Raw genomic sequence first — 17,912 nt, forward strand, 5'->3', positions numbered from 1 at the left:
GGCAATCAAGCTTTTACTCCTGTTATACTACTTACCCATACTCAACCATTCCTATAATATAGGCACTTACACTAAATGTATTGCCTTGACCACCAGAGGCCCATTAAATGAGTGGCCATGATTCCTTCACTAAATTATTTCCTACCTCCACAGTGATTTGCTCTGTCAGAAAAATAACACTCCAAAGTAAAAGGAGTAGAATCTGTTGAAATAATTTTTCATGTATAAAACAAATAAGATGGCAGCTGCTTTTTCATTGCTACTCTTGATTGTCACAGTTTGGAATCGGGCAGATTTGGCATGAATCAAGCCAAGTACAAGGTTGACCTGGAAGAAAACTTGCTTCCTTCTGCTCTGACAATGTTCCCCAACTCTGAGGATTGTTTTTTCTAGCAGGACAATGCTCCATGCCACACAGCCAGGTCAATCAAGGTGTGGATGGAGGACCACCAGATCAAGACCCTGTCATGGCCAGCCCAATCTCCAGACCTGAACCCCATTGAAAACCTCTGGAATGTGATTAAGAGGAAGATGGATGGTAACAAGCCATCAAACAAAGCCAAGCTGCTTGAATTTTTGCACCAGGAGTGGCATAAAGTCACCCAACATCAATGTGAAAGACTGGTGGAGAGCATGCCAAGACGCATGAAAGCTGTGCTTGAAAATCAGGGTTATTCCACCAAATATTGATTTCTGAACTCTTCCTAAGTTAAAACATTAGTATTGTGTTGTTTAAAAATGAATATAAACTTATTTTCTTTGCATTATTCGAGGTCTGACAACACTGCATCTTTTTTGTTATTTTGACCAGTTGTCATTTTCTGCAAATAAATGCTCTAAATGACAATATTTTTATTTGGAATTTGGGAGAAATGTTGTCAGTAGTTTATAGAATAAAACAAAAATGTTCATTTTACCCAAACACATACCTATAAATAGTAAAACCAGAGAAACTGATAATTTTGCAGTGGTCTCTTAATTTTTTCCAGAGCTGTATATATACACACAAACACACACACACACACACACATACACACACACATACATCAATTGGAAGTACTGATAAAAGCATTATGTTAAAAACTACATTGATCAAAGATTGGTTTGAATCCTTTGAGATGGTTAAATAAGAACAATTAACATCAAACCATATGATACAAAATATATGATACAAAGAAGTCCCAGTATCACATCAGTATTAGGGTCAAATATAACAAATAAACACATTTCTAATATATAGTATAAATATTTACCTTGTTTTCCATGATAGTTACCACATCAGGCAGACCACCAATAACTTTACCACGATCTACGAATTAGAGTGTTAGGTTGTTAAATATTGCTTCTGCTTTCAGTAACATGATCAGAGTTTTTAAAGGAATACATTTTAAATACATTACTTCAAGTGTGTTATTTAGAACTGTAGAACTTACTATTTTCAGCAAAGGCTGCTTGCCTAAAAGAGAAAAGCAATATGACAATATTATTGAAAAACATAGGAGATATTCTTTATATACCACAGTCAGTGAGATAGTGTTTCAGTACTGGTACATAATTTGTTTTAATTTAATTTCTGTATGCATTGGTAATGATCATTTTAAATATGTATTCAATATTTATTAAATATATTCATTGTAATCAGTATATATATATATATATATATATATATATATATATATATATATATATATATATATGCAGTGTAATCAGTATGATATTTTTTTTTTCTTTATGTGAACTGTACTGAGCAATAACTAATGTACATGTGGCAGCAAGAAAAGCACTTTACAAATATGAATATTTTGTTTTCTTACTTGAGTTTCTGGAACTCTGCATATGCGTTGTCATAAGCTGAAATATAAATTAAGTAACACAGAGTTTTAATAAAGGTAAAAACAAAAGCATACAAACAATGTCAAATGCACTTGCACTGGTTAGACATGGTTTAACTAATAATACAGTAATTACTTGTATTTTATTGTATTATTGCAAGACAGTATGCATTACTCAGTACTTGCATACTGTAGTTGCTAAAAACAAAAGAAAACAAAGGTTTAATGATCTGAATTATTAAAGCCCTGTCATTTATTTGAATTTTGAGAGTATACCTCCTTGCACACTACATTTAAATACAATCTATCTATCACCTGATTGCAGATGGGTAAGTGATTTAAAGGTTTGTGTACAAACAGGATGTTCTGCATGGCTGATAGTTTACCTTGACCAGAGAGATCAACGGTGCGGTGGTATGACTGCTTGTCATCCAGAATCTCGATAGTGTATTTGCCTTTATCCTTTTCAGTAGGTCCACAGATCTGCAGCCAGACCTGTTCAGAAGTACCACCAATTCTCATCTTCTCAGACGAGGAAATCTTTGTATCTCTGAAACACACAATTGAATCATATTAGACACATAACAAAACATGTGAGCAACATGCATATCCCCTGTGAGGATAATAAAACACCACACTACATGTGTCAGTATGGATATCCAGAGCATTTACATAATAGAATGTCAACAAAATCTAATTCATAAAAACCAGCTCAGTTAATCTGTAGCATAGGAATGTATGTACAAGCCCCTCCACTATATCACGGATGCCTGGGATATGCTTATAATAACCGGTATCACCATGGTTTTAAAAGGCTTATTCAGTTCCACAACTTCATCTTTATTTATTTATGTATTTATGGATTTTTTACTAATATTTCCTTATCCAAATATGTGTATTAACAAAACATGCAAATATTGTCACCTACAGTCCAGATTAGTGATTATATAAATAATGCATAATTTAGATCAAAATTCATAAAACGCTATAACGAATGGCGTGACTAGCACAATGAATCATAGAGTACATGGTAGCCTTGAGAGCAGCACTACTACAATTACTAATATGAAGATATATTATATACAGTCAGTCTCTTGTGTAATGGTTTCATTTATATTTATTCTTATTCATTGCTGTTTTTATTACAGCTTTACACAGTAAAAGATTGTCAATGATTGCAAGAGATATATCATTTATGCTTCTCTGGTTTACTTATCTGAATCTGAACAGAGTAACCCATTTCACAGCCCCAAATCAAAATATCAGCTCCTCTGCAAACCCTTAGTACTACAGATACCAGCAGAGAATTACATTTTCTCTCCAACACGCCAATCTTTGCACATTTATAAATATATTACAGTAATCTTTTTGTTTTTATAAGGTTCAATCAGATTTCTAATTTAGACACAGGTGACTGGATGTTATTGGAATGTGATGGAATGTGAGAGAACAAAAAACAAAGGTGAGAGCAAGATGTGTACAGCTGTATAACATTCATTGTGAGGACTCAGAAACAAGTTGTACCCAAGTCATAGTACCCAAGTTACATCTTTAAAGGGTTTGCCTTTTTCATTTTGTTTAACCTAAAAGTGCTCAAGATATTTTTGTGTAAGTAGTGTTGATGTTAGTGTTTAGTTTAGACTTAAGTTTTCTGATTATTGTGATTCATGTTGCGTTTGGAATAGTAAATCGTTCTTACCAGGGTTAAGGAAAGACTTCACAAGCTGTGGTCTGTGCGCATTTACTGATGCTAGAATTAAAAATAATGCCTGGGTACTGCAATAATAATATCAACAAAATGGTTGTTTTAGAAAAGCTGCATACTTGTGAGACCAGACTATTCTCATTTCTTCTGTGTAGTACTTCATGGAGCACTGAAGCCTAATTCCTTCTGGAGTGCACTGAATCTTCAGTTCAGAGGCGGAGGATCCTAAAACAAAACAAAAACTACAAAATTATATTGCCAAAAGTCTTCCGGAAGCCATAATAGTACAGTATTTCATGTTCGATTTCAAAATGCCATATTTTTCAATTTGTGTCAGTTTTTCATTAAGTATATGGAAAATTACAAAGCTTTTTGTAATTCAATATTTTAACGTAACAATATTCAGCAGCTTTTATTCGACTTTATGAAGCAAAACTAGTTAATTTTATTGGGCAATGCAAAATGTTTAGCCATAGCTGTCGTACTCGTCTGGGTTACTACACAACAGCAAATTGTAGGCAATTTTCCCACTGTTATTAATGTATTACTTGGACAATTAAACAATTGAAAGTTACTTCTGAGTCCTATACACCACTCTAGTGTAATATATTAAAGAAATATCAAGAATGAAAAAAAAACATAAGGTACTTACCAGCTATTCTGCTAATGCCATTTATGATATCTTCAAACACTAAAACAAAAACAAAAATAATGCTGTAGGCAATAATAAACTTTTTTCCCCTTAGTTTTGAGGATGCTTAAAAAGACAGCCCATTGGTGGAGCTTAGAGGGAAAGCATGAGAGGCAAGCTCATTTGGAAATGTCCTGTTCTAGACTCAGCATGTTTCCACAGAGTTTAAAATGTAGATTCATTGTTGATAATTAAAAAAAATAATAATAATAATTCATAAAACATTTTAAAAATATTCAGAAGTACAGTAAAAAGTAACCAGGCTAATGAGAGATATCAGCAATCTGGTTAGAGCATTTTCATTATAATTGGCCCACACACAGAAAGTAGCAAGGTCATTTTTCAAGTCTGAAAACTTCTGCAAGCGTCTTAGCTTTGCAAGTTTTATTGGGATCAATCTGGTTAATAGACTTTTAAATACTCAACTGTGTACTGTAATTTATTTCTATAAAAGACTGTGAATGCAGGGTATGTTATTACATGCAGTGTTAAATTACCTTCGCCAGCTATATCAAATATGGAGACATCCTGCCCTCTGTCATCGGTTAGTGTTGCTTTAAAAACACCCTGGTCTTTCTTAGAGAACTGGAAATACAGAAATTATTGTGCACAGTTAATGGTTATTCAGTATTGATTATGGTATGTTTGTTTTTATTTGAAATATAACTACATGGAATATTGGGTATAGTGTTTTCATGAATGCATTACCTGAGGGATTGGCAACTTGCATATTCCAGACATTACGTTAGCTGGTTTTTCAGGTATAAGCTCGACTTCATTCTTGTACCAATGGAACACAGTCTCTTTCTTGATATTGGCCATCTGTTCCAATAAATAAGACATGTCAACTCATAGCAGATACACATCAAATTAAGGTTGCATTATGAATAAAAAAGCCATGTTTATTATCATTTTATAATGATACTTTTACTGTCAGGGGTCTATATTGTGTATGCTTCCTCGAATTATTATTAATACATAACATTTTATACAGATATAATTACCTTGCAGATCAACATAACAGTGCAATCCTCTTCTACATGCCAATAAAGATATTCCAGGAAATGGGGACCTAGTATTAAAAAATAGGATGTAGTGCATGTAATATAGTTGACATGAAGAAAGAAAACTGAACAGGCCATCTACTGCGCTGTGGTGTGCTCCTTTGAAAATGCAGAATTATTTTGAGAAATTACTTATAACTGAAATGAAATAAAGTGAGCTAAATTATTAATTTGCAAGTTGTTTCATCGCGCGGAATTATGCACAAGGTTTCCACACTATTATAATTATAATTATCTATATATATATGGTCGCTCGAAAGAAAAGGTAAGTACAGTTCTGAGTTTGTCACAATAATAGCAACAAAGGAGGACAGAGTGAGGAATCTAAAGTTTACAGACCAGGAGCTAAATGTATTAGCAGAAGAAGTGGTTGGGAATAAGGTTTTTTGGTCTTGAATCAGCGAGAACATTAACTTCAATGAAACATTAAGGACAAAGTTAATGCGCTCCGTGGGGGCGGGGGGATTTGGGTGTCCCAAATCACAGCATTCTGAGAGACAGTCAAAGCAGAGAAAGTGATTTAATGGAACATTTATGTTTAACTCTGCAAATCAAATAAATATGTGTTTGTTCAACTTGATCTCCCTCTGATTTATTTTGTAATATTAATCAAAAGTCAGCGAACCCTAACCCTAACCCTAACCCTAACCCTAACCCTAAAAAAAAATTCACTGTTTACATTTCAAAAGGTTTTTGGCGAAACATCACTTTTGCAAAACACGTTACCGCTGTTTAGTGAATGAGGTCCAAAATGTTGATTGACAAATACTGAAATGGATGAATAATTAAATCCTTGTATTCTTATGAGTTTTGGTTTCCTAAATTTCATCTGTCTATAAATATCTGCACACACTACTGGAAGTAGTATGCTCTATTTTTCTAGCTTTTGTATTGATTGACTGCACAGCTATAGCTGTTGTATAAAACCCTCTGCGATTCTAATACATATTTAACATACTGTGTAAAAAAGATCATATTTTACATAACTTACTGGTAATTTGCATTATGCCTGATGCAATGAAATGAAATACCTTGCTTCCTGTGATACTCCTTCCTCTGGAACTCAGCCTCTTCTAGGGCAGCCTTGAAAACTAAACATAACAGAGGGTGACAATATCGTAAGACACCATAAATATACTTAATTATTACTACTGCTCTACATGCCAATCAGACAACATATGCAGTTGGTCTTACCATCTCCAATAAGAACTAGCGAGGACTGGTTTTTAGCCTTTCCGTCTTGTATTTGAACTGTGTAGGTACCTTCACTGTGCGCTGTGAACTTATCCATCACCATCTCAATAATGCCAGTGGAGGAGGCACATGTAATCTTATGTGTCTGAGGATATACAGCACATTCAATCATTTCACTACAGTAAAATGTAAGACTGTAGTCTTAGCATTTGTATGATTCTGGCTATTTAGTTACGTATTTGCCTATTTATGCTTCCTTCCCTCCATCTATCTGTTTTTCCACAAATGTGGGGAAGGGTCTCCTTCTTACGCCTCTTCACTGGTCATACACAGGCAGTATCATACCACCACAGCAGGGGGTAATTTCTTAAGGATATTGTAGTAATTAACTAGTTTCTGGCAGTTCACAGATGTATTGCAGAGGGTGTTTGTTGGATCACAATTGGAGGGACTCTTGTTATAATCCGTTCTGTGATTGGATTGTTTCAGTCTCACTGTGGGATGGTTTGAGCGACAGGCTGCAGAACATATGACAGTCAAGGAGACTGAGTTAGTTCTGACTGAGTGAACTGCAATGCGACCTGCTAGGGAAGACTAGGAAACCAAGTGTATTTTGTTGTGTTCTGTTATAAAAGTACCCAGTGTGAGAAGCTCCGGGGCTGAGCCGGGACGTCTTAGGCTGGACATTAGGGTCAAGGTAGGGTCACTAATAATCTTGATATATATTTCCCTATATCTCGTGTTGGGGCTGCAATTGATTTACTTTCAGAAATCAAAGAAAATAAAAAATACCTCACTATTTGTGACTTCTTGCTCATTAACAATAAATCTGTAATTGACCGCAGAGGACAGCTTTTCAGCTTGCACCCAGAAACGAACTTGTCCTTTCTCAAAGATCTCATAGGACAGTTCAGTCTTCAGAGGGATCACTGAAAAGTCAAGTAAAACAGAATACTTCAGGAGGAATGTTGTTTTAGATACCACACTTTGAACTGTTACACTGATTAATACAATACTTATTACAACTGTAGATTTAGAAAAATACTTTTTCAACAGTTGTTTGTACTGATGGGGAGACTGAACTCTTAGTATTTTACTGGTTATTCAAAATTAGTTATTCAAAGTGGAGTTAGATTCGATGAGTTTGGATAAAACAAGTGTTACTATCAAGTCAGGTTTACAAGGGAAAACATGGTTTTGTATACTGTTTTGTACTTACTTGGGTTTTTTATTTCACGACTGAGGGCCATCAGTTTTTCGAATTCTGAAACATAATACAATCAAAAAAAAAAATAAAATAACAATTCATAAACAAAATTACAAATGAAATGTATATTAAATAAAAATCACATTAATGGTTATTCAGTAAGTGGCCCTGTGTGAATACTGGAACTCTGCTTCACTGATCAAAAAGAATACTCTTCCAATTTGGATTCAGGCCAATCAAACTTAGTTTCAAGCTTATGTGTGGGACTTTAAGCACTATAACCATGAGTACATGACGTTAACACAAAATACTTGTGCAGGTCATTTTGACCACGCTCCAGAAGTTGAAGGGGTACTTTATATCAATATTTTTTTATTATTGCATTTCTTACCTGTATAATATCCTGTTATGTGTTTTTTCAACCACAGGGGCTGCATCTGAAAAGACTGGACTGAGTGTATTTATTTCCGAGCCTGTGTATGTAAGGGACTATACAGATAACTTAAATAATGAGAATAGTGTGCAATGTTTCTAATGAGTCACAGGCAATCTACCTTTCTCTTCCAGCACATAGCTTGCAGAGACACCTTCGGTGTCCGTGACAGACACAGAGTACGTTCCCAGATCCTCTTTATCAGGGTTCTTGAAGACAATTTTAGAGCTGAAAGACATTTTTGTTTTAAATTGACAAAATTATCAAAAAGGGGCATAGCAATTAAAATCCCCATTGCATTTTCATTTTGATTTATTCGTAGTGTCTAAGGCCTGACAGAACCTGTTACGACACTTACAAAAACAGCACAAAGATCCTATATGCGTGTAATCATCACAGTTGCAAGTTCTTTCTTTATATCATTCTTATGCTTGTTATGGTGTAAACGTCATCCTGCAGGCTTTCGAATGTTTATCTTTAAACAATAGATATTGTAAACCATATATCTCTTTTAATTGTGGGTATTTCAAGCCATGCTTAAAACATGTGCTACTTACTGCTGTCCTTCTGTTTCAATGTTGATCCTGGAGAACTCAGTAATTTCTCTATAGGATTTGCACCAAACAAACTGAGAAAACTCTGTCATTTCATTGCATTCATAGTTCAGATAAATGTTGCCTTCTTCATCCACACCAGAAGCAATTTCCAATGTTCCTAAAATATAATTTGTTAATGATTTTTTTTGTACTCAACAGACCGCCTACTAGCTTGTTATCTAATTTATACACCTACTACCCAGTGGTTTCAATTAGATAAAAAAAGGTTCAAACTGGAATAAGATACTATAGTTTGATTTGTATCCATTACATTTGCATTTAAAGGTGGCCAATAGGCATTGCAACCATGTAGACAGGCTGTGCAAATATTGGCATTATTTCTACAGGAACATAGGTACAATTTATATATCAGAAAAATGAAACTTGTAAACGATAATTTGTCAGAATGCATAACGTGAACTTACTCATGGCAAAAAATATTTTCTAAATGACATAATGGAAATGTAGAATTTGAGACCAAAATCAGCAACACTCATTCCTGGTACGTATAGAAGGCAACCTCAGACAGGTTTTTATTTAAGTAAACCTGTTATAAAACTACAGTGGAGTGAGACTTCTACACTCTAATGTCCATACAATATTACTAAAAAGAAACTTTAGACAAACAACATCTTTGATGATTTATTTTGTGTTAATACTGACAAAGTTATGGATGAACTATCTACAGTATGACAAGGTCTACTCTTATGACTATGCATGTCATTATCTGGTCTTTGGTATACTTGAAATCAAGAGACAGAAAAAATTGAAAAAATAAACTAAACTGTACATATCAGTTTGCAACCTGCTTAAAACTACTTCCCGCTGGTTTATTTGGTACTATTCCACTTGATAGTTCAACTGACATTGGCCAGAAAAAATGTCTTTAAAATTAAATGAAGGTGTCTTAAATAATTACTTTTGAACCCCAAAATCTGGTCTAGATGGGAACAAATGGCCTGTGCCTAGGAATAAAGAAATACTTTTGGGATACAAGATATATTGCAATTTACCAGTTTATAGTAAGGAGGCGTTTAATTGGAAATTAACTCAGTGTGCATTTCCCGTCATTAATTGTTTAGCCACAAGGCAAAAAATGTCCAGTTCAATTTAGTCTATTTTGTCAGAGATTACTGAAATGCTTTCAAACAGAATAACTGCAATACCTCCAGGGCAGTATCTGCAATATTGTCACTGCCTTTTCAATTAGTTTCATAATTTAGATTAAGGATGAGCCTCCAGTACCTTTGGGGATCCCAGCCTCTTGGTTTCACAAATTGTACTAAATTAAAGCAAATTTGTACAAATCTAATGGGAATACTGCATTTCTTACTATACTCTACCCCGCTGTCTCTCTCTTTCTCTTAATATGTAATTTGTGGTAAGGGAGAACTGCAGTACTGCATTCTGTCTCAACAGGGTGCTGGCGGTTCCAATACTCTTTAAAACATGTGCTCCGATACCAAGCAGTATATCTGATACACCGTAGCATTTACTCCTAGGCACACACACATCGATCTTACCCACATGGCTGTCAAGGACCAAACTTACCATGAAACCCCACAGCATCTCAATCTAAAGACGTGCTCTCAATAAACCATTGCAATTGAAGGCATTATTATTATTATTATTATTAGTATTATTATTATTATTATTATTAGTATTATTATTATTATTATTATTAGTATTATTATTATTAACAGCATTCTTCATTTTCTTTTGGTTATCTATCTTCAGAGATTTATACACTGAGAAATAACAGCAAAATGTGCATTTGTTGGTAATATCACAGGACTTAGATTGAAGATCAGCTGTCAAATCAGGTCTTAAACATTTGTTATTTGTAATACTTTTTTCAATTTTTGCTGCATTCTGTTTTATGTGGAAATAGCAAGGTCATATACGTATTCCTGGTAAGTGCAGTAAGGCTGCATCTTCTTTATGAAGGACTGAAACTTTAATCACCCCACATCTTTTGTCATGTTATTGTATTGTACCTGGTCTAGTCTGGACAAACACAGGTTCAGAAGTATCAGATGACTTGCCCACACCAGCTGAATTGACTGCACGAACTCTGAAAACATATGACTTGGCTTCCTCCAGATCTGAAACCTGAAAGTTTGTAAATTATAATTTTTACACAGAAGCAATATTTGAATAAAGATACATTAAGTCTTTTTTTTAATGCATGGCCCATGGCACAATAAATGGATGTGTCTCAATAAAAGGCCAACCACAGGTGCCATTCTAAACAAATATGTCTTGCACACAATTTTACAGCCAAATATTCACATGTTCTTATCCAAAACTTTGGTTAACTATTGTGTTTGTTTGTTTTATATTGTGGTGTACCTTCAGGTAACGATGATTTACTGCCTTCTCATTCACAGTTTTCCACTCCTCTGAACCCACTTTACAAATATCCACATGGTATCCTGTCACTGCGCTTGCCCCAGTGTATACAGGAGCGCTCCACTGAATCACCAGAGACGTATTTCGGATCTCACAGAATGTCAGATCATAGGATGGTCCTAAATATTTAAAATTACACTTTACAACAGTACAAACACATCTTTCTTACAAGTTATATCAATCTTAAAAGGGTGTTCCCCCCAAAAAAATATTTGCGAGAATTCAACTTGTTCAAAGATTCTCACACTCATTGCTCAGTGTCACTTAAATGTGTGTTTGCAGTGTGTTGTGGGTTACTAAAGCTGACCACTAAAGTTGAAGTTCAAGACTGTCATTTAAGTCAAAGAGTTCTCAGTGCACTTGCCAATATAAAGCCACTGACATATATGTATTGCCAGCAACTAGAACTGAAGAACAGCTTCTGAACTTCTTTTTATTAAAAAGTAAGGACATGTAATTTGAAGCTACATTGCTTCAAAGCAGCTTCTCAGACCTCAGGCGTTTGAAGAGAATATATAAATACTGAAACAAGTTTAAAATTAAAAGTTACCAATATGTAGAATTACGAACAAAATGTGCCTTCCAAATTATCTACTGAAAAATAAATGCTGAAATAACATACTGCACCTGGTTCTGTCATAACCCAGGCTTCACACCTGAAGGGGTCACTTGCATCAGATGGAAGCCCCACACCAGCCAGGTTGGCAGCTTGAATTCTGAACTCATAAAATGAGCCTTCTTTCAGGTTTTCAACCTAAATTAAGAAAATAGAACATGGTCAGTTGAACATTCAATGTTTAAGAGGCTTGTATTAATTTCTTTGAAAAATAATGAATGTTCAAATAAATAAATTTCCTGTTCTAATAAATTCAATATGTCTATATAATGCAAATAAGGGATAAGTACAGTGCACATTGACTGTACGAGGAGATAACAGTCGAGGATTTTAAAACTGGGAGGGAGATGGCTGTCTACAACTACACCAGCTGCATTCTCTAGATATAGCTATTACTGTCAAAGTTGTTTGGTCTCGTTAAGAAGCCTTTGTGACGTCCCTGTATACAAAAAGTGGACAGTTTCATGAAATCCAGATCTGGAATCCTAACTAAAGCTAATTTCAGAGTGAGTTCCACTTGCCATATAATAAAACAAGTGTACACTGTGAAACCATAAATTGTGGGTGTTGTGTACAATATACAGTAACACATAGATTAACATTTTTTACATTAAAAAAACACAAATACATAAAAAAATAAATATATATATATATTTTTTTACTGATTACTGGTAACCACCTTGTAAATTATTTCTTTGATGGGGTGCACATTAGTCTCCTTCCAGTGCTGGTCAGCCACATCACGCTGATCTATGTAGTAAGCAGTGACTTTAGAACCACCAGAATATCGTGGGTACTTCCAGCCTAGGGTCATGGAGTGACCATCACAGGCAAGAAGGGTGATGCCATAAGGAGGAGAAGGGCTTGCTGCAAGGTAATACAAAACAGTTACTAGAGGAAAAATGCATAGAGACGCGTTCTGCATTCATGATATTATCGAATTTGTTAATTTGTTCAATGTGCTCAATAATTAAGTGACAAGGCTTATTGAGGGTACAAAGAGAAAAAAAGTCTTCTGAGTGGATAAAATACAAGGATTTTATACTACTAAGGGATACTGCTGTCTCCTCATTCAGTCAATGAGGAAACTAATTAAACCAGGAAGTGTTTCTTTTTTCTTTCTTTCTTTGTCGAATTAATGATATTATCGAATGCATACAGGAGTACTTTTACTTGTCTAATTAGTTCACTGTGTCCAAATAATGATGCAATAATTACAGGGCTCACTAAGGATACAAAGGGATACAAGTATGTATAGTCACTGAAATATCAGCACAGAGAAATAAAATGTCTTCAACAGATGAAAAGGGAAGCCAGTGATTATATTGGTTGCGCACATAAGTATTTTTGTCTTTCTTTTAGACTGGTTACAAAGGTGCCTAGTTCAAAATTGTGTGGTGTCCTGTCCACTGGGGGGCAGACCATAACCGTGAACATGCAGTTACAAATCTATTATATGCGCTAGTTCAATACATACACCACTAGATAGCATTGTGTTTGTGATAACTTATACTGACAGTGAACTACATTTAAAATACTTAATGTGATTATGTATTCATGTCAAAGTGTGAAGATAAGATAGAAAACTAATACAAACAGGAGTCCTATACAGTACATACCATGTGGTACTCCTCTTCCTAGACAGAACAACCAAATAACATATATATATATATATATATATATATATATATATATATATATATATATATATATATATATATGTTATATAACATTCTAGCCATTTTACATATATTTGTATTTGTAATTTAGCACAAGCCTGGAAGGGAGTTATCAATGGCATTTCAAATTGCAAAAGTTCCATTAATAAAAATATGTCTAGATATTGACTAATAGTATAATGCATAATGTATAATGTTCACATAGCACATCCAAGCATTATGTGCATTAACTTATGCTTTTACTTTACTGTGTGAATGGGTAATCTGGGATACATTGCTTGGAAGTCAGTGTATGTGAGCAGCCTTAATAAAGTTCTCAAGCGTCTAAAAAACTCATGAATCCTATTCTTAACTGTTATTGCACACCAACATTTTACAGTATGGAAAACACAGAATAAATTATCTTATTAATCAATTGAAGGCAATTTTCGTTCCATAAAAAAAGCAATTTGACGCATTTTAGGCCCGCTTTTCAGTCACATATGTGAATGCGCAAAGGCGCCTTAAGGCCTTCACACACCAGACGCGACATGACTTTTACTGGGGCGACACGACAAATTCGCTGCGAAAACACACCAGAAGTGATCACAGACACGACGTGAGAGCTGGAAATTTGTGGTGCGTGTGGGTGGTGCTGGCAGACCAGGAAATGAAACAATAACAATGGTTGTACAGGCAAAACAGCACTGCTGCGCTTGTATTTAATAATTGACAAAATAAACAGTTTAAACAAAACAACACACAAAACAAAGCAAAGGCCACTCTGGGCAAAGCAAAACAAGTATATTTTAGATATATCAATTGTTTCTCTCTTAATTTAGACTCACGTCTCACCTCTGACACTTTCTCCTAGAGTGCAGAAAGCTGCAGGTTTTTATACAGGTGACCATTTCCTTATTTAGCAACAATTAATCAATTAATTAATTCGGGAGATGGTCACCTTCTGCACAAGGTTTTTAAATAAATAAACAAAACACAAACACACAGCTTTTCGCCATCATCTTAAATAATCATGTCGGATGGCTTTCGTCCGTCCGCACATAAACACAATATATTTATATAATAATAGTAGTCGTAGTGGTCGTAATAATAATAATAATAATAATAATAATAATAATAATAATAATAATAAATTAATACCTACATAAAAAATTAAATACACAAAAGGGGTGGGCACCCACCACAAAGTGAAACAGGGCTTGACTTCAAACCACATGGAGCTGTTCTCTGATTGCTCAGTTGTGTAGTTGTCATGTGACGAATTCGCAAAAATAGGACCAGGTTCTATGTTTTTTTTCCATCGCTCGCGTTGGAATTTGTGTCGCGGCGACGTCCCTTGTCGTGTCACCTTTGGTGTGAAGGGTGCTATTGAAAAGCATAGGATTTATTGATTTTCTCGCTTCGCTTTGTCATGTCGCTCTTCGCATCGCATCTGGTGTGTATGGGCCTTTAAACCGAAAATGTGAACAGGATTGAAGACCTATATGCAGCTGCCCTGGGCCAGCCCAGTAGTGTGAACGGGGTCTTGTCACTGTAAATCAGTGGCATAGCCACGGGTGGGCCTGGGTGGGCCGTAGTTCACACACATGTCCACCCAAATCTGCGCGCCTATTGTGAATGCCAAGTTTAAGTACACTTATAAAAAAAATAATAATAATAAACATCAACTGTGCACCCAGAAGGCGGTGTTTAAGTTTGTCAAATAGGCTATTTTGTAAATGCTGCAGGTTTTAGCCAATGAAAGTCATTGTGATGCAATATTTGGGTGGGATCTTCCTCTCACAAAACGAAGCATGTGCAAGCCATGTTTGACTGACAGCTTGCGAGGCAGTTGGTGCAGATCTGTTGAAGGTCTGTTGAAAAGTCCCAGATGATTATTTTAATGTGCATTTTTAAAGTAAGTTTGTATGATGTTACAATGTATTAATAATTTGAAGGTATCTGTGGTTTTACAATTTCATAATTATTTCTATGTAGTATTAGAAATGTAAAGAAATACAAAAACTTGGGTTTTGTCATTTAAGGTTTGCCATTAACTTTTCTCCTGTGTATAAGATTTATTTTAAAGGCAGCAAAATGTAGAAATCGCACATTCCTTTTCATTAGCGTGTCAACAAAGTGTCATCATTGTAATAGGTTTACAAAACTTGAAAATGTTGCTCAATTTGTCACTCAAGGTTGTTTTAAAAAATATTTTTTTGTCTGCTTGTTATGTTTTTTGCAGCCAAACAATATCTAAGATTTTAGTTTTGGTTTAAAGGCAGCAGGAGCTTTGCCTGATTTTTAATTTATGCTTGACAGATGCCCTTATGCAGGGCGACTTACAGAGGTAACAAGTTACTACAATATAGCTGGAGATTGCAATACAGCTTTTTTGTTTGGGGATTCTTTTAGTTTCTGTTTGCACTTTTTTGTCAAATGAAACGGTTTTTGCAATTATTGTGCACAGTGGGTTTGTTTCTGTAGGTTATTTGCTTTGTATTTGTAGTCTATACGTGCAACTACTCTTATAAACTGCAAAAAATGTTCGCCTTGCTTCACTCGGCACCATACATTTTCAGTCTTGGCTACTTTGCACTGCTCAAACCCTGGGAGAAATTTGATGTATTCAGAGTTTTAATTGATTTAAATCATGTTTGTAATGTAAACTATTTCCTGTGATGTCAGACCTTTGGTACTTGCCCGTCCACCCGAAGTTGGGGCCCATCCAAATTTCCATTCCTACCTAAGCCCCTGCTGTACACTAAACACGCTTTCTCTACATGCATCAGCACAAGGTTTGAATGTCAACTACAATCTTCTTTTCAGTACAGTACTTACTAAGAGCAGCTTGCACATTGATGGGAGATGATTCCTGGGATTCCTCACTGAAGCCTACATCATTTACAGCCTTCACACGGAAGATGAAATTCTGTCCAGTGGTCAGGCCATGAACCACAAACCTAAAGAAATGGTTATTATTTTACATGCATAGGACTGTATCTCTATCTAAATATAATAAGTATTACTGTATTTGATTACAGACAATTAATACATGTAAAGTAGTTACTGTAGGTACATTAACCACACTATAGCTACACTGTTCCTACAACATATGGCGTTCATCCTCACAACATAGCCAGGTGCTAAGTAGAAAAGAATAGTAAATGAAGCTTTTGTACCTGTAGTTTGAAGTGTTTCTGGTTATTAAAAAACTTACCTGGTGTGTTTTACTGGTTTGTGGTTGCATGTTTCCCAATGTTTTGAGCTTACTACGCTGGAGTCAATGTAATAGCCAATAAGTCCTCCAGCTTGTTTTGGGGATCCCACTGCACAACAACAGATGTTTTGGTATTTCTTGTAGCCAGAATGCGACCAGGAGCAGAAGGAGCACCTGTATCAAATACATTTAATTGTTAAATATGCACATATTTTGTATACTAAATGCAAACAGACACACATTTGAGTGAATTGAAGAAAGAATGATAAACAAAAACAGAGATAAAAAGTAAAAATAAACACAAATTTATTATTTTTTCTCTGCATTCATTCGTGTTAATTATTCTTTCTTTTGTCCCCTTCTCTCTCTTCTGTTTCTTTGAGCCTGCATGTTCACTGCAAGGACATTTCACTTGATGACTTTCGACACCGTCCACTGGCACATGCGTATTTTGATCACCTCGATTGAAAGCCAGATATGAACTTCAAAGTAAACCCTCTACGAGTAATAAACCAAAGTATGAGGCTTTAAGCTAGAATGGTAGTCTGCAGGCGAGCAGCGTCAAACATCATTATGAAACAAATCACAACAAATTGTCATCTGAATATTCTCCTGGATCAGACTTAAGGAGAAACAAGCTGGCCTCTTTAAAAGCATGCCTCGGCAGTCAGCAGATGCTCCTTTCTGCATTCAGTAAAGAAGCTGATTTAATGACAAGCGAGTTCTGTATGGAATGGAAAATTGCTCGTGGCAAACGTCCTCATTCTGATGAATGAATCTTTTTATAAAATTGGCTTGTTGGCGCGAGACTTGAGAATGCATGTTTAAGTGTTATATTTTAGGTCTAAAAATAATATTATGTTTACATATCTTACATCTGGTCATAAGCAGGTACTTTAATCCCTTTCAAAATAAATACAGTGTATTTGCCATCCCGAAAAGCTCTCAAAAGTATTTAATACACGCAGCAGTCATTAAAAAAAAAAAAAAAAAGTGTCCTTTTTCTTTTTAAACCCAGCATTCAGATCTTCAAGGGATCAAAAAGAATCCTTACAAAAATGTATCTTTTTATTTGGTGTTTTGGTGAAATCAGGACAGTTATCATATTTTGCTTCATAATAACAGAATATATTTTATTTAAAGTGTGTAATACATACAGTATAAACAGAGATAATAATGTAAAGTTTAATACACTGTAGATCTACAGTACAATAAAAATCACACATAAACTGTGTAAGGCTCTGCAATGTTCTATCCCTTGTTCTTGTTTATTTTGCTGCCATC

General features: G+C 35.0%; 1 protein-coding gene across 1 annotated transcript in view; it reads right to left on the reverse strand.

Annotated features, from left to right (window-relative positions):
- The window catches only part of LOC117402375 (M-protein, striated muscle-like), a 48,601-nt gene that overhangs the window by 2,361 nt on the left and 28,328 nt on the right, over positions 1 to 17,912 (reverse strand). Inside the window, 22 exon segments of the mRNA XM_034003448.3 lie at positions 1,254 to 1,309; positions 1,434 to 1,456; positions 1,815 to 1,851; positions 2,219 to 2,382; positions 3,657 to 3,762; positions 4,190 to 4,228; positions 4,726 to 4,813; positions 4,937 to 5,050; positions 5,233 to 5,300; positions 6,324 to 6,383; positions 6,487 to 6,631; positions 7,279 to 7,415; positions 7,706 to 7,750; positions 8,248 to 8,354; positions 8,684 to 8,840; positions 10,720 to 10,834; positions 11,075 to 11,253; positions 11,762 to 11,888; positions 12,430 to 12,617; positions 16,250 to 16,371; positions 16,629 to 16,731; positions 16,734 to 16,802. Coding sequence (XP_033859339.3) covers positions 1,254 to 1,309; positions 1,434 to 1,456; positions 1,815 to 1,851; positions 2,219 to 2,382; positions 3,657 to 3,762; positions 4,190 to 4,228; positions 4,726 to 4,813; positions 4,937 to 5,050; positions 5,233 to 5,300; positions 6,324 to 6,383; positions 6,487 to 6,631; positions 7,279 to 7,415; positions 7,706 to 7,750; positions 8,248 to 8,354; positions 8,684 to 8,840; positions 10,720 to 10,834; positions 11,075 to 11,253; positions 11,762 to 11,888; positions 12,430 to 12,617; positions 16,250 to 16,371; positions 16,629 to 16,731; positions 16,734 to 16,802 — 2,249 coding nt within the window.

The sequence above is a fragment of the Acipenser ruthenus genome, chromosome 5 (assembly GCF_902713425.1).
Source record: "Acipenser ruthenus chromosome 5, fAciRut3.2 maternal haplotype, whole genome shotgun sequence".
In the NCBI taxonomy this organism is placed as follows: Eukaryota; Metazoa; Chordata; class Actinopteri; order Acipenseriformes; family Acipenseridae; genus Acipenser; species Acipenser ruthenus.